Source organism: Chlamydotis macqueenii, chromosome 4 (assembly GCF_036417535.1).
Source record: "Chlamydotis macqueenii isolate bChlMac1 chromosome 4, bChlMac1.mat, whole genome shotgun sequence".
Classification (NCBI taxonomy): domain Eukaryota; kingdom Metazoa; phylum Chordata; class Aves; order Otidiformes; family Otididae; genus Chlamydotis; species Chlamydotis macqueenii.
This window is the reverse complement of record NC_141559.1, coordinates 55,830,344-55,851,598: the sequence shown is the minus strand read 5'-3', so window position 1 is coordinate 55,851,598 and position 21,255 is coordinate 55,830,344. Positions and strand designations below refer to the sequence as shown.

At 37.8% G+C, this 21,255-nt stretch overlaps 1 protein-coding gene across 9 annotated transcripts in view; it reads right to left on the bottom strand.

The window, feature by feature from the left end:
- The window catches only part of FRYL (FRY like transcription coactivator), a 170,472-nt gene that overhangs the window by 75,439 nt on the left and 73,778 nt on the right, over nucleotides 1-21,255 (bottom strand). For 5 of the 9 annotated variants that reach the window (XM_086746677.1, XM_086746676.1, XM_086746671.1 and 2 more), the window contains 9 exons: nucleotides 14,888-15,027; nucleotides 14,346-14,442; nucleotides 11,877-11,956; nucleotides 10,889-10,969; nucleotides 10,274-10,442; nucleotides 9,117-9,209; nucleotides 6,970-7,068; nucleotides 5,346-5,447; nucleotides 1,230-1,274 (listed from right to left, as the gene is read on the bottom strand). In XM_086746677.1, the coding sequence (XP_086602803.1) occupies nucleotides 1,230-1,274; nucleotides 5,346-5,447; nucleotides 6,970-7,068; nucleotides 9,117-9,209; nucleotides 10,274-10,442; nucleotides 10,889-10,969; nucleotides 11,877-11,956; nucleotides 14,346-14,442; nucleotides 14,888-15,027 (906 nt within the window). Of the gene's footprint in view, nucleotides 1-1,229; nucleotides 1,275-5,345; nucleotides 5,448-6,969; nucleotides 7,069-8,778; nucleotides 8,977-9,116; nucleotides 9,210-10,273; nucleotides 10,443-10,888; nucleotides 10,970-11,876; nucleotides 11,957-14,345; nucleotides 14,443-14,887; nucleotides 15,028-21,255 lie in introns of those variants that run through there. The other 4 variants (XM_086746674.1, XM_086746680.1, XM_086746675.1 and 1 more) reach the window with 2 other exon arrangements.

Sequence of the window (21,255 nt, the reverse complement as noted above, 5' to 3'; positions counted from 1 at the left end):
AAAACTAAAAATGTAATTTTGACTTTCAATGCTCTAATAAAAAAATGGTATAGGTAGCAGATATTTTACAATGTGTAAACAACATTCCATCTATAGGAGGTTTTATCATCCAATATAGCTTCTTCTCATTAGTTATGATAAAGTTCACTTGTTTGTTAAAAAAAAAGAAAAAGAATGTATGAGGAGGTATTCACCTTTTAAAGAGGGTTACAAAATAAAAACAGTAGTACTTCTAATTCCTTAAGCATTTAAAATTTTCATTACCTCTTCCTATAACTGGGAACTAAACAAATATGCTAGAAGAAAATGGCTTTTGGGGTCTAATTTATGGCACACTTCTTGTATACTTGATATTAATATGCCAGTATTTCCTTTTCTCTCTGAGATCATCACAACTAGAATATATGCCCATGTAATTCACCAAGCTGTCGTCTGTTTTTTTTCAAACATAGTTTTGTTTAAAATCCTAAAACCTTTAACATAAATTACATCAGCAGACTATGCAATAGCTGACAAGAACTGTATCTCCTATTACAAAAAAAAAAAAGTAAGAGCAAATCTACAGTGGTCTTACATGACACATTAAGACAAGTCAATTAAACATATCTCAATGAAGGCAAGAAACAAAATAGCATTTTTCCATGTTAGTCAAATGTAGTCACTTACTGAAGAAAGTACTTTTTAATACTGATGTTAAACTTTTCTTCTGTTCTGAACTAAAACAATTCCTACTTTTTAAAACCTGCAAAACCAACAGTGTAAAAGTCTTTCAAGTTAGTGCACTGCAAGTTGTTATAATAAATCAGTTTCACACTTCTTTATTGTGAAAATGTTTTAAAGTTTGCTCGCATGCAAGACACTTTTTGAACTGAATTACCAGAAAAAAACATACATCTGAATAGGTAGTTTACTTCCAGTGGAAACATGCACTGCTGTTCTGGGAAACTAGCTGTGATACTGATACTCAATCTCACAAAGCCATATTTTCACCCCCAGGAAAAACTGATATTAGATAATTTTCTGATTTTTCTCCTTTACTCCCTGGCAAGAAAAAAAGATCTTTGAAACATTAGCTATTCTTAGTCCTGTTGCTTCCTAACTGTACTAACAGAAATTTTACAAAGAAAGGAAAGCACAAATACAACAATTAACAGAAAAAAAAAAGAAAACAAAGTATTAACATGAGACAAAGCAACATTTCACTGAGTTATAACAACATATTAACTCACCTGCAGTGTTTCTATTTGTTTTCTGATACTGTTGTTAGATGGCATCTAAATAAAGCAATGTGAGACAGCAAAACATAACAAACATGAGAATGGGAGGCACATGCATGTTAGATGAAAAAAAGCACAAAAACAACAGATAGCTGTCTAGTAAGGACTCTATTCAGTAGAAATACAGGTTTTGTTACAGTGGCAGAAAATGTTTCTCCAACTTTCAAGGTTTTGTGGTAACAGACACTAAGGTTAAACTGTGAAAATAAATTATTCTTTTCCACCCAACAGTGGCACAGAATGATAGACACTTTTCTCTCCTATTTCAGCAGCTTTCCTAAATGTTCCTTCCTCTCCTCGAAGAAGTGGTAAGGATACCACAACAACTCAGCTTCATCAAAGAATCTACCAGCTTTCTGACAAACTTGCTAAAATTAGTCAGTCTAAATACTAGTCAAAAAAATAGGCTAAACGTTTTACAATACTGACCTAGTGTTATTTTTTGCTGAACAAATTCAGAATTTTGCCTACAGTACGTAAACAAAAGCCCTGCTGGCTCAGTGTTGAAACAGCATCCCAACCGACTTGCGGGACAAGGCCAGACAAACATTTGCCAAGAAATACCCTTTGGTACACCCCCGATCTAAACTGACTCTTACAACTTGCTTATCTGCTATTTGCATTGGTCCAGACCCAGAGCTATTTAATCCTTCCTCATAGCAGTGACCTCATTTCCTTTTACGACTGGGTGACCAGACTGGTGGATGAGGGAAAGGCTGTTGATATGGTCTACCTGGACTTCAGCAAAGCCTTTGACACGGTCTCTCACAGTATTCTCCTAGGGAAACTGCTGCCCATGGACTGGGTAGGTATACCCTTCTTTGGATAAAGAACTGGCTAGGGAGCCGTGCCCAGCAGGTAGTAGTTAATGGAGTCAAGTCCAGCTGGCAGCCTGTTACAAGTGGTGTCCCCCAGGGGTCATTACTTGGGCCCACCTTGTTCAATATCTTTACTGATGACCTCGACGAGGGGATTGAGTGTACCCTCAGTAAGTTTGCAGATGACACCAAGTTGGGTGGCGGTGTTGATCTGCCTGAGGGTAGGGAGGCCCTTCAGAGGGATCTGGATAGGCTGGATCGCTGGGCTGAGCTGAATGGGATGAGGTTCAACAAGGCCAAGTGTCGGGTCCTGCACTTTGGCCACAATAACCCCATGCAGCGCTATAGGCTCGGAGCTGAGTGGCTGGAGGACTGTGAAGAGGAATGGGACCTGGGGGTGTTGGTTGATGCTCAGCTGAACATGAGCCGATAGTGTGCCCAGGTGGCCAAGAGGGCCAACGGCATCCTGGCCTGCATTAGAAATAGCGTGGCCAGCAGGAGCAGGGAGATAATCATCCCCCTGTATTCGGCGCTGGTGAGGCCGCACCTCGAGTATTGTGTTCAGTTTTGGGCCCCTCACTACAAGAAAGACATTGAAGCCCTGGAACGTGTCCAGAGAAGGGCAACAAAGCTGGTGAGGGGTCTGGAGCACAAGTCTTATGAGGAGCGGCTGAGAGAGTTGGGATTGTTTAGTCTGGAGAAGAGGAGGCTCAGGGGAGATCTCATTGCACTCTATAGCTTCCTGAAGGCAGGTTGTGATGAACAGGGGTTTGGCCTCTTCTCCCAGGCAATAAGCAGGACCCGAGGAAATGGCCACAAGTTGTACCAGAGGAGGTTTAGATTGGACGTGAGGAAAAACTTTTTCTCCCAAAGAGTGGTCAGGCACTGGAATGGCCTGCCCAGGGAGGTGGTGGAGTCGCCGTCCCTGGCAGTGTTCAAGAGGCGGCCTGATGAGAAACTACAAGATACGGTTTAGTAGCTGTGGCAGCAATGGTAGTGGGAAGACGGCTGGACTAGATGATCTTATAGGTCCCATCCAACCATGTGATTCTATGATTCTATGAAAGAGGGAAAAAAAAACCTCAAACTTAGGCTTCCTCCTTTCAGCAAGGCTGAGGATGTTTTCCCCATACAATCAGCCTGCTTTGAGGATAACTAAAGGCAGTGCGTACTGAAACCCAGTACAAAGAGTTTTCAAGGGCAGTAAATATTGCTAGTATTGGATCAGGATTCAGAGTACACCCAGGAACATTAACAAGTACAGCACACCACCAAAATGCTTCAGGGTAAGGCAGAGTGCTACGCATCAGGTGCTATGAAGCAACTGTGAAGATGTGAGCTTTCACACCATGGCAAACCAGAAATAGCTTATTTCTGCTACCGAAGTGTGTGACACAGTGTGTTTATTGCTAGGTAAGAGTTTGCACTGGGCAGTCACCAGAGAATAAACTGAGCACCACGAATCCATGACCTATGTTACCTCTTGGCAACTTGCTAACATGCCTGTACTCTTCATAGAATATCCCTGTGACAGAGTCTAAGTGTTGCCGTTATTTCAATTGTTAATTTCCTAATTTTAACTAATACGGTAGGGGTGGATGAACCTTTTTGGTATGCTAAAGTATCTCCCAGTAACTCTCAAAATTACTTGATTAAATAATAAAGACACTAGATTCAATGAAATTGGAATCCTTATTGCATTTTACATACTTAAGTAACTGCAAATAAAATAACTTCAGTCATTAGGAAATCAGGAAATAAAATTAGGAAGGGGAAATCTAAAAGACTAAACTGCTGTGCAGTTCAGATTTATAAATTAATGAGATTACTTATTACAGACTGCATGCATTTAATTAGCTTCAGAAACAAAGGAACATATTAATTCATAAGACACATGAGGACAGTGGGGGTGTATTTTTCAAGATTAAACTCAAGAAAGTTTCTGAACAAGCTAGGTACCCAAAAAACCAGTAGTATTTGGTGGGCCAAGTTAAACCAAGCCATAAAATATCCTAAATAACTCATTGATGACACAGCATCATAACACCACAAATTCTGAACTGCAGAAATTCATATGTAGAATTTCTGCTGAATAGAGCCTTACAGTAAATGTGTTAAGCTGTTAGTGGTTAACAAAACTAAGTAAAATATAAAATGCATGCTTAGCAACTAGCAGTTAAACTCACTGGCATTTATAGTTTTAATATATCCATTATCAGCAATGGACATTATGCCAGAAAAATGCAGCTCCTAGATTATAAGAATTTTTTTAAAGCTTCAAAAAACAAAAGCAAGAGCAGCCTCCATAAGCAAAATAAACAAACAAAAAAAAAATCAGGGCAAATATTGCAAAAGAACTGCAAATGTTAGATGAAAAAATATACAAAAACCCAACAAGTAACAGAAAACTGGGAAAGATGTCATGAAAACAAAAATGACCCTTAAAAAACAATCCAAGCAGCTAAACCTGTTTCCTCCTGACTTCATGATAGCTTACGTATTTTACTAAAAGCTTCGGAATTGTCACTCCTACCTAACCAGATGGAACATTTCAAAGGCAGATCAAAGAATTTATTATAATCATCAAAAATCAACACATTAGGTGAAATAATGAACTATGTTAATCAAAATTAAGGAAAGAACACATACAACAATTAATGCTACAAAGAAAGTAATTAAAAGAAATCCCTAATTTCTAAATATCTTGATCTCTTTATCAATCAGCTCATGTTTACAATGCTACCAACTGAAGCCATGAGATAAAGGGACACTGTAATTTTTATTTGGAAAATATATATCACAGGCTGTAGATATAATCTCTTTTCTGGAATCCCAATTAATTTTCTATTCCTTCAACAAGTGAACAAGGGAGAGAACTTCTGCAGTTACTACACATTCTACACAGAGAAGTAGACAAGCCACTTATTTTTTTCACATACAATTTGCACACGAAGAATTACAGTTTGTACTTTCTTTGGCATAAATAGCATTAATTAGCAGATACTTCTGTAGATTTTACTCAACAAAAGTAATGGTCCCCAAGGCAGCCACATATATTTCTTGCATTACAAAGCATCACAAAAACTTACTGCGAAGTTTAATACTAATGGTGACTTTTTAAAAAATATATGTCACAGTGTTCTTTTAAACAGCCAAATCTTCATTGTTTATTTGGCATAAGAATGCTGAGAACATACTGGAATAAATGCTTTTGATTTGCTACAGTTCCTGAATTGAAAAGGAGTCTTACCTTCAGATGTGACAAACAGTTCTGCAGGAAAACGTGCCAGTTATTTAAAAAAAACTGTTTCTGACTGACACACAACAGGCAGGTGATCAATGGATACAAAGCCTATGAGTAGGGGGGAAAAAGAATTTATCAAATTGCTCTTTGCAGACCTCCCAAGCCTTGTATATTGAGAATGAGATACACAGTCGGTTCTTGTCTCTCACTCTCACAGTTTTAGCATTGCATGGTAGCCTTTCCCCTGCACTAGGACACGCATGCCAGGCACGGTGTCCTGGGTATACCATTCGTGCTGTAAGAGCTCATGGTGTAAAACCAGGGCAGTGGGACCATGGTGAAGTTCATCCTCTAGCAAGGCCTCATCTCAAACAAAGACTGTGAGCAAATCTCACCCTTTGCACAATATTCACTCTCTTTCCCTGCAACCATGTGATTCAATTCATGGGGGCCTACAGGCTGGGAGAGGGAACTGCCTCTTAGAAGAATACTCAGGAAAAACATCACAAACTCAGTAAAAACTGAGGCTGATTTTAGGTTGCCAGAAATGTTACTTCTCCTCAAGGTCTACATTAAGTAAGGAGTGAAGCACAATTTAATAAAGTCTGTGAATATGCAGACTAGCATGGCTTTTGCTTTGCTTTAGTAACATAAGTTGTTTTTTTTTAAACACCACATACTTTAAGACAATACATAGTGGTGATTAATACCGAACCTGACTGCAGATTATCTTGTTACGGAGCAAAATTAAAGAGTAAGGATGAACAGATAAACTGTAATCTTGATGTAACAATGTTTCTGACTTCATAAATTAAATGACATTGTGAATACTAACATCAACTAATTTACGTTATTCTTACACAAGGAGTTTAACCACATACAATGACATATGCTTTTTATGCTCAGAATACCAGAAAGTAAAGCTTGTCCCTAACATGAAAGTGAGGATAAATAACTTTAAATTCACTTGCATTTAGGGAATATATGCCAACTGTAATGCTAAATTGAGCTCTACATTTCCAGCAAAGTTAAGTCAATCAACTTGAAACATGTCTGCCATGGTCATCAAGAATTACCAAATACTCCATTAATAAGAGATGTAAATCTTTGCTAGGATGCAGTCTTAGCAGAAAAGCGAATAGGGGGAAAAAAATCCCACAGATATTTATATCAAAAAGAGATAACTAAAAATATTTGAGAAAGAAAAACAAAGGGTATTAGGAGAAAACAGGCAGAGCAGGGCTATTAATAGGCTGTTATTTTGCTGGAAAAGTCTTGTCTGATACCTCTATATTTTAATTAAACATAATTTAAATATGCAGACTCCCCAAATACAAGTTATTTTTAGAAGAAATATTAGGTTAAATTAACTCTGTGTTAAAACTCACTAAAATAATAAAAAACAAGCATTGATTTAAGACATTCTCACAAGGGAGATAACAGAACATGTACCTTGAAAAGAAACAAATCAAAATTAGAGCAAATGCACATACACAGTGTGAATTTAATTATACTTGTACTGAAGAGTTAAGATTTAAATTAATACAGCTGTTAGCTTTTCCTCATATAATGTACTAGCTTAAAAGTCTAACATGAGCAAAATGGAGAAGTTGAAATATCTTTAAAATACCAGCGAATGCTTCTTTCTTGAACTCAATTCAAAGGTAGTCTGATAAAGCATCTCCACAAAATTTTTCAAACATGGCACATTCACTTCATTTTTAACAGCCTATTAAAAAAATACACACATAAATGGGTTTAAAAGTTTACACATAAGGCAATTTAAATATACATTAAGATATCCCTGAATTCAAGAACATTCAAAAGTTAAATCTCACATTAGTTAAGTATTTGAGTCTATTTACTGGAAATACAAACAGATGCATAAGAAATCATGTCATGCACTATGACCATATACAGTTAAAATAAACTGAAACAAAACAAACACAAATGCCATTTAAAAATCCACTATTTTAAGAATGTGGCCTGTATTCCATACTTAAAGAAGAAAAAGTATTTGCTGCCTACTAGCAAACTACACTGAAACTCTTTAAAAGTATCATTTCATATATTTTAAAAATAACTCCTATAACTTTTTCACTGTTCACTTCTTCAGTGCTCCACTTTTCTTTTGTATTCTCCAGTTCTGAAAACTGGAAACCTAGGAAATGATACACAGGATTAGCAGCCAACCATGTAACTGGTCTTTGTGCAGCTTTCAGGGTTAATGAAACAGATACAGGGAGTCCTACACCTTTTTTACCTACTCTGTCCTTGCACACAGAACAGCGTTCCTTCCACAAACCAGGCAGCTACTATCTTTCCCTGCAAGGCTCTTAGGCTTCTCTCTGGATATCTGTGATGATCCATTTACACATTATGCTCAACCTACTGTTTTATACTGTGTTTCTGCTTTATTTATCAAATTGGGGGTAGGGGATAGGGTGGTGGTTTTGGAGAGGGGGTTGGCTCTTCTGAAAGATATCTTCTACACGCATAATTTCCCTATAATATGAGGCAATCTTTTTTAAAATTTTTTTTATTATTACTCAAAGTTATTAAAAGATACGTCATGTCCACCTTGCTAAGAACACTCTGAAAACATTCATGATAGGGAAGCATAAAAAAAAATACTGTATAATATCTCTGTAACGTGTACAAATTCAAAAAGAAAGAACTGAAAAAGCAATTATGTTTCAAATCACTTCCTATCTATCTCCCAATTATTTATCTGTTTCTATTCTTAAGCTGTAAATTGATCAGCACCCTGCTAGCTCCACATGAGGTACTAGTCAGCTGCTGCCAGTACTGCACTGTTGGTGTGGGATATAACCTTGGGCTTACAGATCAGCCTTAACTTCACCGCTGTAAAATACGCTGTCATCCGTCATACCTGCAGGGTCCAAATTAGGTCATAGTTTTAAAAATGCCTGAATGACTAAGCAAGAGAATGACAGTAAAGAATTCACAATGCTGAAATTCAACAGCTTCCTCGCTTAAGCAATTTTTTTGTATCCAAGATACAGAAAAACCTAGATTCAGTTCCTTCATCTGCTTCAAAATGATTCAAACTTGCATCTCACATATTCCGAGAGAATGACTAACCCTCTCAACTGCATCTGAATCTGGGATGGGGCTCTCTGCTTCTATTTAAGAAACTTAATTTGTATGAAATGATTAGAGACTCGATGAGTCAGAAGACAATATCAAGCCTCCCTCACCAACCGTTTAAAGCGCTGATTCAGGCTATGCTTGTAGGAAGCGATCCACAAAACACCACATGCGCTCTGCACAGTTGGTGTGCATGCCTCCGCAGTTACCACCGGATAGTCCCAATTCCCAAATGCTGCTTCTGCCTCATTACTGTACGTGCAGTTTTCACTATACTTAAATTATGATTTTGCAAACTAGTATTTGTGTTTACCTAAACGCTAAGTACCTTCACACACAATGCACCTCCACCCCAATTGCAGAGCAACTATGGAGTTCAAAACAACAAACGTGTTCACTTTTTAACAGGACAAGTAATTCTTCTCTAGAAGAGTGTAAGTATGCCCAGGTAAGATCAAGACTTCAGTCAATAAACAGCTACTGCTACCACCCATCTGTGGCCATGCCAGAAGAAGAATTGATTGTCTCCTTTCTAATATTGGAAAAAAACAAAACAAACAAAGCCAAGGCTGAGATCAGCAAAGGAAGATAAGTATTTCCCCATGGCTCAGGGCAAGGCAGACCATTTGAAAGTGAGGGGTATGGGGGTGCGGGGGGAATACTTACAGCAGCCACCGGGATGAGAATTTCCACAAACAAACCAGCAAGTGCATGTTTTATATCTTTATCCTTTACTTCCAGGAAGTATTGAGCACATTCCTTAGTAAAGAAGCATTAGAAAAATATTTAGAAAAAAGAAGACAAATGTCTCTGTTGCCATAAAACCCACTAGCAATACCACATTGTCAGTTTGAACTTAAAACATGCAATGTGCTAGTCTTATTATTAGTTAGTCTTATATTCCTTGACAATATCAATTATACAAAGCATTAAAAACTTTAAAAATTGTTTCTTCAGCAATTAAAAAGAAATTTAAAGGAGAAAATTGTAATACCAGACAGCTATTTACTTTCTATATAGTACTCAGAATATAAAAGAATATAAATATGCACATTTTTCCTCAGATTACTCCGAAGTTTTAAAAAATAAACATTTATCTCTAATGAAATTACAAGAAAATAGTATTTTTTTTTTACATACTCATTTTCATTTTCAAGATTATTTTGATGCAAAGAAAATTTTACAGAGAAATAAATAATCCATACACGTTTGCACACTCCACTATACCAAACTGACCACTCTGGACACAATCTAAAGCACCCATGTGTATGCTAGGTTTTTCAGGATTGAGCTCAATGTCAATGGGTGTTAGACAGCTCTAACAAAATTTATGACCAAGGTGCAATAACTTCAGTTACTGTAGAATGGGTGAGTTATTCATTAGGACAATTTTTAATTCACAATCAAGAGAAGTAAATAAAGAGATTTTAAGTCTCTCTGAAAATTAACTGAAGTGTTTTTTAAGCAAAAGTGTTTCTTGCCATTTCAGCTGTTAAAAAAAAAAATCAAGTAACTTTTTTACTTTAACCCACTGCTTTCATAAAGAAAGAAAATGATTTGATTGCTACCCATTTTCATTGCATCTTGAAAAAATGCATATATTACAGGTTTGCCATATTACTGAGACAATCGAGAACAGGTTCTCATCATGCTAGGTACTCAGCAACTGCAGAGAAACAAATTATTCATACCTCTGAGAACTTACGAACTAAACAGAAAAGGATGAAGGACAACACACAAGTAGAGTGAGCAACTGATCACAGCAAACATCATTGAGGCAATCAAAAGGAGGCTCATTACAGTTTTCAGTAACATTCACTTACCTGCATGAACTGAAATGATGCTTCAAAATCCTCTACGGGATACATCTTCACCCGAAAGAACTTCATTCCCATAATCAAACTGATGATACTTTGTACTACATGAGGACTCTGTTCTTTTTGTCGCAGTTCCTTTAATTCAGTTACAAACTTCTTCCTAACAGCTTGAAACCTGAGCAAGGGATATAAATGGCAATTATTTGCATTCTTAGTTACTTTTATATGATGTTGATATCTTTGAACCAATTTCTTGAGCCTGTTAATGACAACAGTACAAGAAATATAAGATGAACCCTGATACTTAAAATCTAGGCATTTAAGAGTGCCTACGATGATCATCTCATTAGAATACACTTGTTTCCTGAGCAACACCTATTGACTGACACCAGGCCTCCTTTCCCTGCACCTACAAGTTGATAGCAAAGCAATTCAGTATTGTACTAAAATTATTTCTTGATTTGTTCAAATTTATTGCACTGGAACATGAGACAGACACACCAGACTACACCTGACACTTAAGGGATTAGTTACTGCGGTCATTAATAAATGCTGCCATACTAAAGTCTTTAAGTCTGGAGCCATTTTTCCCCAAGCGCAAGAGTCAGAGTCTGAACTTACTTTGATTGAGCAAGAACCCCTGTCACTTCTGCATATAAGTCTGCAATAATATGCACATTCCCAGTGTTGGTTCCTGAATACCTAAAAAGAAAACAAAGGGGGTGGAGGGGGTGTTAAACGTCACCTTGTTCTTCTAAACCTCAAGCGTGTTCTCAATTACAAACAAAAAGTGTGTTCCATAGTACAGCGATCATGCAATTATTACCAGAAAAACAATGGAAGTCAAGTATAAAATGCTCAGGTAACATTTAAACTGATGTCATTTCATTGAGTGGACATAAGAGACATATTAGACTCAAAGAATCATTGAATGGTTAGGGTTGGAAGGGACCTTTAAAGGTCATCTAGTCCAACCCCCCTGCAAGGAGCAGGGACATCTCCAACGAGATCAGGTTGTTCACAGCCCCATCCAACCAGGCCTTGAAAGTTTCCAGTGATGGGGCTTCCACCACCTCTCTGAGCAACCTGTTTCAGTGTTCTACAACTCGCATTGTAAAAAAATTTTTTCCTAGTATCTAATCTAAATCTACCTCCCTCTATTTTGAAACCGTTACCCCTTGTCCTATCACAACAGGCCCTACTGAACAGCCTCTCCCCATCTTTCTTGTAGGCCACCTTGAGGTACTGGAAGACCACTATCAGGTCTCCCCAGAGCCTCCTCTTCTCCAGGCTGAACAGCCCCAACTCTCAGCCTGTCCTCACAGGAAAGGTGCTCCAGCCCTCTTATTATCTTCGTGGCCCTATATATTCTGCATAGGAAGTTTACATAGTTATCCAGACTCTGGCTGGCTATGTAAATCATTCAGTATACTGTAAGCAAAATAAACTCAGCATTATATTGAACACTGCTGTGCTCTTTCAAGATAAGTGTTCATTTACAGTATTATCACCAACACATTACATGTGAGGCAAAGGAGAACAATCACAACAATCAAGTTCAGGCTGGTAATACACACAAAACATTTTTAAGTACACAAGTGGAACTTACCCTTCCTTATGTTTAAAGTGCTTAAAAGCCAAGTTTAGAACTTCATGTACTAAAGGATCTGGCACTGGATGAACAGGTATCTGAAATGCAGGTATCATTTATATATATATAACCATGCATGTATTTATACACATGTGTATGTATGTACGAAGTAAATAAATAGTACTGTGAGATGCCCTGTAGAAATCTCTCCCACTAGTGCCAAAAGACACATCCTTTGTTTGCACACGCTATCAAGTTAATTCTGCAATATAAGAACACTTACACAACCTGTATTGACATTCTCTTAAATTATTTTGCATACTGGCTTTTAGGGATTAAATTCATAATAAAATAAACAGCAATGTAAACACAATGAATTGCTCATCAAAATTTATCAGACTAGGTTAACTACGCATCTTTCCACACTTTCTACCTTGTATGCTATTACTATTACAGATTTGACCTCAAAATGCAATTTCATCTCACCATAAAGGAAGACAAAATAAAAAAATAAGAATGCAGAAGAGATTATCATCTTCATTTTAGACTTTCTGCAGATGAAAGCAGACAAAATATATAAAAATCTTCCTAGCAATAAGTAACAATTTAGTGAGAAACCAAAACTAAGCTTTGATTAGGAGACCCTTTTTTACACAGGTTCTCTTTGACATCATCACTTTTCTCATGTTTAAAAGAAAACATTTGCTTAAAAATCAAAAGTATTCTTTTAAAAAAGCACTACATAATTATGAAGTCATAATACTTTTAAAATTTCAAAGCAATTTAGGTAGGGACTAGGATAAGCCTACTAAACATTACTGCTTAAGAGTGATTAAGATTTTCACTAAAATATATTAGAAGAAAAGATTAGTCTTGTGTACAGAAAATGAAGCACTTACTGCTTCAGAATTTCATATTCTTCTGCATCCAGAAAGCTATTTGTCCAAGTTACTGGAACTGGCTATTTACATGCATATTCACACCATGAGTAATATGTACTCATTTAAGCAAAAGATTTTAATTCCTACATAGGTCACGTCTGTCACCCTCTCTCCGGTTGCTCTGTGCATATTACAGAAAGGGTTGGATTGCTCCCTCTGCACCCTCTAAAACCAGTTTCTAAGAATTAAACAATGACAGAGTTCCCAGGAAGACAGGAAGATGGATGTAAAGTGAATGTAAACACGTTTGTTGATAAAAAGTCATCCTTTCTGCGCTTTTTTTGACTGCCTAATTGCAGATTCACACCACAGACAGAACTTACAAACCTTCCTTTAGACAACTTCTAATACTAAATTGACGGAAGGATTCTCTTAAGTGGTGTATCTACATTTAGTGGCTCATTGCAGGTCTTTACCAGAGGAAAACATCCTTATCAGAAAAATATCTGTCTTGTATGGAGTACAAGTGTGAGGCTTATGAAGTATTACAGGAGTCATGACAGACTCTCTTCAAGACTAAAACTTTGGCACCTCTCCTGACATCTGAATCACTGCAAATATGTACTCTATTCAACAGAAAAAACTAGTACCGGTTCAAAACACAGGAGCTATCTATAAACCCTGCAATCTTCAACAATCTATTCCATTTCCCTTTTTCTTTCACATTGAAAGAAAATTTAGGCAGAGAGAGAGCATAAACTAAAGATTTTCTGTAAAACACTAACACATAACAGTTTGATGGTTTTAATACTGTTCTCTGCATCTCTGTGCATGCAGTACAGCAATATCACTTTAGATGACTGGTCGGTGTCTCAGAGAAGGACAAGCAGCTCTTTTGTTTCACTGTTTTCATTTTTCCTTGTATCACAAACATACCATACACCACCACATAAACATAAATCTCCTAAACAATATTTGCAAACTAAACCACAGTCCTTGCTTTACTTAGTACAGAAAGCCATTTAATTTTCATGTACCGACACATAAAATGAATAACTACTTAAGTATTTCATATGTCTGCCTCATGTTTCAAACTCTCACAGTAATCTTTCTCCTATAAAAAAAAGGCAAGAAAAAATGCTGCTACTTGAAGCCAAACTCTATCCTCTTGTCCATACAACAATGCAAATTTAAAATTAACAGAAACCGAGTGACATCATCTAGCACTCCATTGTAAAGCCAAACAAAATTACATATCCTTTCTAATTTTTTTAAAAGTGACATTTTTATCTTGTCCTTCAATGATTTCATATTGTATTTCAAAAATGTTTAATCAAACAAAAGGTACTGAACATAAAGAAAATATTGCTTTCTACAGTTTTGCTTTTTGCAGTACATCAGCAACTTTGACTTAGTGGATCCAAGAGACAGAACAGAGATGATGCAGGCATGTAAAGAAAAGACAGGAGAGGCCAAAGGCTTTATGTAACTGAGAGCATAAATACAGCCCTGCATATGCTCACCACACAAAAATTTAAAGGAGATGATAAAAACTGACATTAAAAGCAAAAGATTAAAAGAAATTTGCCAAAGCAAAAGAGCTTACCTGTTTTAGAACCTCTATTAAAACTAAACAAAAAATGAAATCTACAGCTAAGTCCCTCCTTTCAAGTAGATAATCTCTTTCACGCTGTTGGTCATCCCTAAAGTAAGAAACCAAGAACACACGTATCATACACAAGACTGAACACAAATATTGCAGAGAAGCGGTATACATGTCTTTCATGCAATCATTGTTGCACACGTATATAAAATGGATGGTTAGAAAGGCTTTGGGGTTTCATGCAGCACTGACACACCTTGCCCCCTACTGAAAGGATCTGCCAACAACAAAAACTATTCAAACTAGCTTGGAATTATCCACATCCAACTTCCTTCTGTGTATCAACCCCAAAATCATTAAGTCACTTCACACATATAATCTACACAAGTTAAATATGCTACTTCAAAGCAGCCCATACTTTCTACACACATTTAGGTAATGACTGGATCCAAATACAAAATACTTGTCAAAAAAGTGCAAAGCACACATTTTCTTAGAAGAAAGCACACTAAAATCAAGTAGACTTTTACAAGGACAACTCTTACCCCTTTGACTTTGTGCTAGATCGAGGTCTATATTCATAAGATTCATCTTCCGTTCCATTTTGACGCCTGTACCAGTCAAACAAGGTGCGTAATAAGGAGGGGAGACAGTGCTCTGCTACTGAGCTCATAGAGCTTATCAACTGGAAAAAGGTAAGAAAAATAGTTTAGCACAATAAAGCAATCTAAAAATCCTAAAATTATAGTCATTCTTTCAAATTTTTTTTTTTCATGTGAAAAACCTTATCTCATATAATTTTACAAAGTGGCAACAATATGTATCATTTTCACCTAGGACAATTACTGTAAATATGATGCACTAAGTCAGTTCTGATAAATTTAAGCAAAGTGTTCCGAAGCTCATGGGGATCACAGAATCCTAAATTAATACAGATCACTCATATAAAACTATTGAGAAAACAGGAGAGATTTCAGGATGTCCCTGAATATTGCCATAGGTACCTCTGAAGTATACGTACATTTACATTACAAATGACAGACAAAAGGCAATCCTCTTAAACCGAGCAAGTGTAACCTTCAAAAACACGCTTCTTTAGTTATTATACAAACAGAATTAAAAGCCTTTTACATATTCTACTCTTAAAACATTGACTGGCCTAGATCTCAAGCTATATTGACTTTCAGCATAACTTCCTTTACTTTCAGCCTAAGCTTCTCTTTCAGAAAACCCATATGAGTTGTAAACTTATACGTGAAACAATAAGTGGCAAACAAGGAAACAAACAAGTGGCAATAGAAACCATTACAGAAGGAAGACTTTAACATAGAATCATAGAACAGTTTGGGTTGGAAGGGACCTTCAAAGTTCATCTAGTCCAACCCTCCTGCAAAAAGCAGGGACATCTTCAACCAGATCAGGTTGCTCAGAGCCCCATCCAACCCGGCCTTGAATGTTTCCTGGGACTGGGCATCTACCACCTCTCTGGGCAACCTGTGCCAGTGTCCCATCACCCTCATTGTACAAAAGTTCTTCCAAACGTCTAATCTGAACATGGTATAGAACTTGAATTCTCTAAGCTTCCTTTAACAGAACTCAACAGTGCCCAAGGCTGGCGAGGAGAAGAATGACTGGAGAGAGAGCATAAAGCAGCTATAAACTCCCTGCCAGGAGGCAGCAGGGAGCAAGCCTATCCTCAAAACACTGGCTGGAAAAGGAGAGTTACTACGTTGCTCACTGATGCTATATATTAATTACCTCTCGCATCTTTCAAATAAGATGTTTCAATAGAAGCCATTCTCATGCTATAACCTATCTATTATTCACTATTCCACAAAATCAAGGTAACATCAATACTATTATTTCTTTGTCCTCATTTGAAGCATCATGGTTTTTCAGGTTTGGGGAGGTGATGGGGCAGCTTAACCATATTAAAACCTCAGGAGGATCTCTTTCAATCATCTGAACACTTTACTCAGCTTGTTAATCAGCTATTCAAGTCACGAGAATCAAGTTGTACTCTTGACTCTGAAAAATCATTAATTATATAAACAAGAGGAGAAATTTCCTCAAAATAAGTAAAAATCATACTCTTATTCTATAAGTTCACAAACTTTTAAATCCCAGTATACAATACAAGCTACATATATTCCAAATCCGAAGAGGAGCTAGGTTTCATTAAGAAATTTTTACCAGAATAATGAGATTACTTTTTTTATTATTATTATTATTGTCCGTCAATAGGATATTCACTAAAAAGAGATTCCACGGGAGAAACTAGGCATGCCTGCTGCAGGAGGGGGACGCACGTTGAGCTAACTGCACAAAGAGATGAAGGCAGTTATTGCTGGCAACACAAAAACCATACAAAGCCTTTTTAACACAGAACAGAAATAGAAGCTAGAAATACTCTGTAGGCTTGCTATAATGCTTTGCATCTCAGAACAAAGGCTACATTCTGAGAATATCGTCATTCTTACACTAATATACAATGAAATCTGTATGACTTGCTTTGGAAATGAAGCATGTTGTAAGCATGTTCCTTGTGCACAGATACCCATACGAAATAAATACCCAGTCAACCAACCAACATATATCAGACTTCTAGAAGTGGACAGTAAAAACCAGCTCAATTTTACCACTTTAAAATTACATTGTCATCAGACATGAAGCAGTGTGTCATGAAAAGGAAGCATACAAATCAAGATATTGCTCAAGAGAATTTTCTGATGTGGTAGAAGTCTGACAAACTTTCTCGGAAAAAAACCCAATAGTGAACACTTGTGAAGAGGGAGAGGAGAAGAAGAAAGCAAAACTATGAGGAAATTTGAGACACTTGTGGGCTACTATTAAAACCATTATCCTTCAATAAGAGGAACCATGAGAAAAAAGAACTCAAGAGACTAATTCGTATTGATAAAGCTTCGAAAAATCTTCACCAGGATTTCACGTGCAAGAAATGTCTGTTGCTTGCATCAGCGTGGGGTGCTCAAACATCTCTGTTGACCTCAGTCCAGCCATGAGCAGAAATCACAAGTTAAAAGTATTAATATACGTGGGGGAAATAAATAAATAAAAGAAGGAAGTATTCAGAAAGCAGAAAGAACGAGTGCTCCTCATGAGTTACTAAGATGAAGGTATTACTCATTATAAAATCATCAGTGTAACTAGTAATCCTTAGCATGAAAGCTAAAGCTAAACTTGAAGACGGGATCTATCACCAACCACAGCAATCCAAAATGGGTTTTGCCTTCAGAATGTACTGTAAATTCCCATACCCCAATAACGTAAACACTGGGGAAATACATTAACTTATCTTTCTCTAAAAATAACAAGTGCTTTTTCTCTAAAAATAATGATATATCCAATACGTTGCACAGAGCTATGCTCATACAGCAACTACACACACACAGAGGACAGGACCAGATTAAGCGAACACTTAAGTCCCCCTGTGCTGCCAATGTAAAATGACTCCACAAAGCACTTTTCCTCTGCCCTCCTCCTGAACTGATGGGTTTATTAGTAGAAGAAAAAGAAGAAAGCTGCATTTCAAGCTTTACTAAACCTTTTCCTTAGGTCTTCCTGCAGGTTTACAAGTGTATTAATACTACTACCATTCATAAACATTCCAGGAGTTAGGCAATTTACACAGCCTTCCACAGAAACAAGCTGTATCACATGCATTAAAAAATTTGTCACTGGTAAAGTGCTAAACCCAGAAACTACTGGCATTATAAAGCATTTTTCTCTTGAAATGAAAAATCAGTTTTACATTACAATTATTTATTTCCTGTCAAGTTTTGCATCCTTAACATTCTAAAGAAAAGGCATTGGAATTATGAGGAAGATGACATCTTTGCTCATATTACATGGCTGCTAAGCAGAAGATGAGCTATATGCTTACTCGTTTTATTTAAAATAATTACCATACTGTTTGGATACCAAATTCAAGATTATCCTATATAAAAATTTCAAGAAAATCCTTTTATTTTAGCATTAAATTATGCCTAGGTTGAAGGCAGCAATCCAGACAAAGAGACCTGTAATGCCCAAGAGAACAGGGCTGCCCTAGGCATCATGACGTATACTTATACTCCTTCGAATGACACAGCAAAGCATGCTCCAGTCTTAAAGACCGCAACACATTGCTAATTGCTGCCCTTAATCAACCCAACAGTACACTAAGAGGTAAGGAGAGAGAGATGCAAAATTATAGTAAGATGCTAGAGGCCAAATTCCAGCTATAGCCAAAATCCTGGTCCTGAAGACATTGTTCAAGTTGTGCCTAATCACGAAGAAGCCTGAACCCGAGACACATCTGCTTTCAGCAAGGTCACCGAGATGGCCAAGGTATGCTTCTGTGTGATCATAAAGGTTTGGTGTCTCAGGACAAGAGTAGGAAATTGCCAAGTATGATTCCTACAACAACCAAAAGAAGAAAAATACAAACTATTTCAGTTTTAAGCTGTACAAGCAAAAATATTTTAAGAAACGCAATATATGCTCTATAAAAACTTCCTCTCCGGTAGCTTCTTGATGCACTATGAATGATAAAAGGAAGGCATTGGTACTAAAATGACAGGATTTTTAACAGTTTAGAAGTGTATCAACACAAAAATTTCTTTCTCATTTTCCGAAGTTTCATCTCTTTTAGCTAAACTTGCATTTTTGTTCCAATTATAACCTCAGTGACAAATAAAAGAACTGTACTATTTGAAAATCTTAAAAGTATTGATTTTGCACACTCGGATCCAATAGCAGCCCTCTTAGTCTGGTTATACTTCCAACAGGAACAACTCATAATCCCATTAAACAGCTATTTCACTTTTTCATGACAGGGACAGGCAACACTACATGCCTTCCTCTTCCATTCCTCTTCTCTTCACTTACTGAGCTGAGAGAATGAGTGTTAACTATAGTGACACTTTATTCCCAGATTCCCTCTTGCATTTCAATCACACTCTTTTTACTCACAAAGCACAGCACCTTGTCTGAAATACAGACACAATATCAGTACAGCTATAGCCACTTTTTAGACTCAAATTCCTAACAACATAAAGATCTCTGGGTGAACAAGGCTGGCCCAGCAACAGCTCTCACTTCTCGCTGTGTGCCACTGGACGCTACAGCTGTGCGCTCCGGATCCTGCTCTCTCCCATACTTCACTAATCTCTTTTTACCCTGCAACCTTCTGCAATGCTGGAGAATTGACCTTAATATGGGTTTAATACACCCAGCAACAAAGAGAGAAAAACAATCTTAATTCCTTTCACCAAACAACATTCAGAATTCCCTATCAAAATTCACAATCTCTGTCAAGAGAGCCATTCCACGCTGACTCTCTAACGTGGTTTTTCAGTACCACTAAAATTCGTATCTTCATTAACCCAAAGTAGATTACAAATAACAAAAGAACAAAATAAGAACTCACACACATACACACATGTCTATACACACAACTAAAATGAATTTTAGTACTACTGTCGTAGTTCAGCCCTGATCGGGACCAGACTACGCGGTCTCTCTCTCACTCCCCCCACCCTCCGAGAGAATAGGGAGAGATAATATAAAGAAAAACAGCTCAAGGTTTGAGATGAGGATGGGGAGAAATCCTTAAAGTTACCGTTATGGGCAAAACAGCCTCGACTTGGGGAAAAATACTCATTTATTTCTAAAACTAACAGGAGAATGAGACAGGGAACAAGATAACCTCCCCCCCCACCCCTCCCTCTTCCCAGGCTTAACATTATCTCTACCACCTTCCCCTCCTGCGCAGCACAGGGGGGAAGAGGGAATGGGGGTCATGGTCAGTTCATCATGCATTGTTTTACACTGCTACTTCGTCGTCGAGGGAAGAACTCCTCGCATTCCTCCCCTGCTCCATCGTGAGGTCCCTCCCACGGGCCACAGTCCTTCGTGAAACTGCTCCAGTGTGGGTCATCTCTTCCACAGGGTGCAGTCCCTCCAGAATGGCTGCCCCAGCACAGGCCCTCCACAGGCCACAGCCTCCTTCAGGCATCCACCTGCTCCGGGGTGCGGTCCTCCACGGGCTGCAGGTGGATCTCTGCTCCTCTGTGGACCTCCATGGGCTGCAGGGGGACAACCCGCTCCACCATGGTCTTCCCCACAGGCTGCAGGGGAATCTTGGCCAGGAGCCGCATTACTCCTCCCGCTCCTTCTGAACTGACCTTGGCATCTGCAGCCATTCCTCACAAGAAAAATTCTTCACAACAGGCAGGCAGATGCCTCTCAGGATCCTTTTTACATCTCATTCACTTCTCATCTCCTCTCCGCTTCTTGTGGCCAGGCCGGGCCGAGTCGGGCCCAGTCGGCCGCCTGGCAAGAGGCCAGAGGGTGAGGCCTGCAAGGCTCACACCTCCCTCTCTCTGCCCCCACTCGGCTACTTCACATCTTCTCTACCTTTTTTTCCTCTTTTCCCCTTCTTAAATACGTTATCGCAGAGGCATTATGACGGGATATTCTGCTACCAGTTGGCTCGGCCTTGGCCAGCAGCGGGTCCGCCCTAGGCCCGGCCGAGTCCACTGAACAAAGGGGAGCAACTTCTAGCAGTTTCCTACAGAAGCTGCTACCTTAGGCCCCCCCTCACTAAACAAAACCAGAACAATTACATTTTAAGAAAAACTATTTTATTTCTACATTACAAGATTTCAAAAGTTATATACTTTATTTTTTACTTTTCTTCACTCAAATTATTTTTGGAACCTGTATGTACTTTAATACAGGACTACTAGTGATTTATTTTAAAAAACCTTAACTGAGGAAAAATGTAGGGGCTGGAAGGGTGGCTGGAGTTAGTAGAAAAATTAGTAATATTATTGATTTACAGATGTCTTTAGATCATCCCTATCATGCATCTTTCAGTCAGCTTTAAAACAAAATACTGTAGCTACCA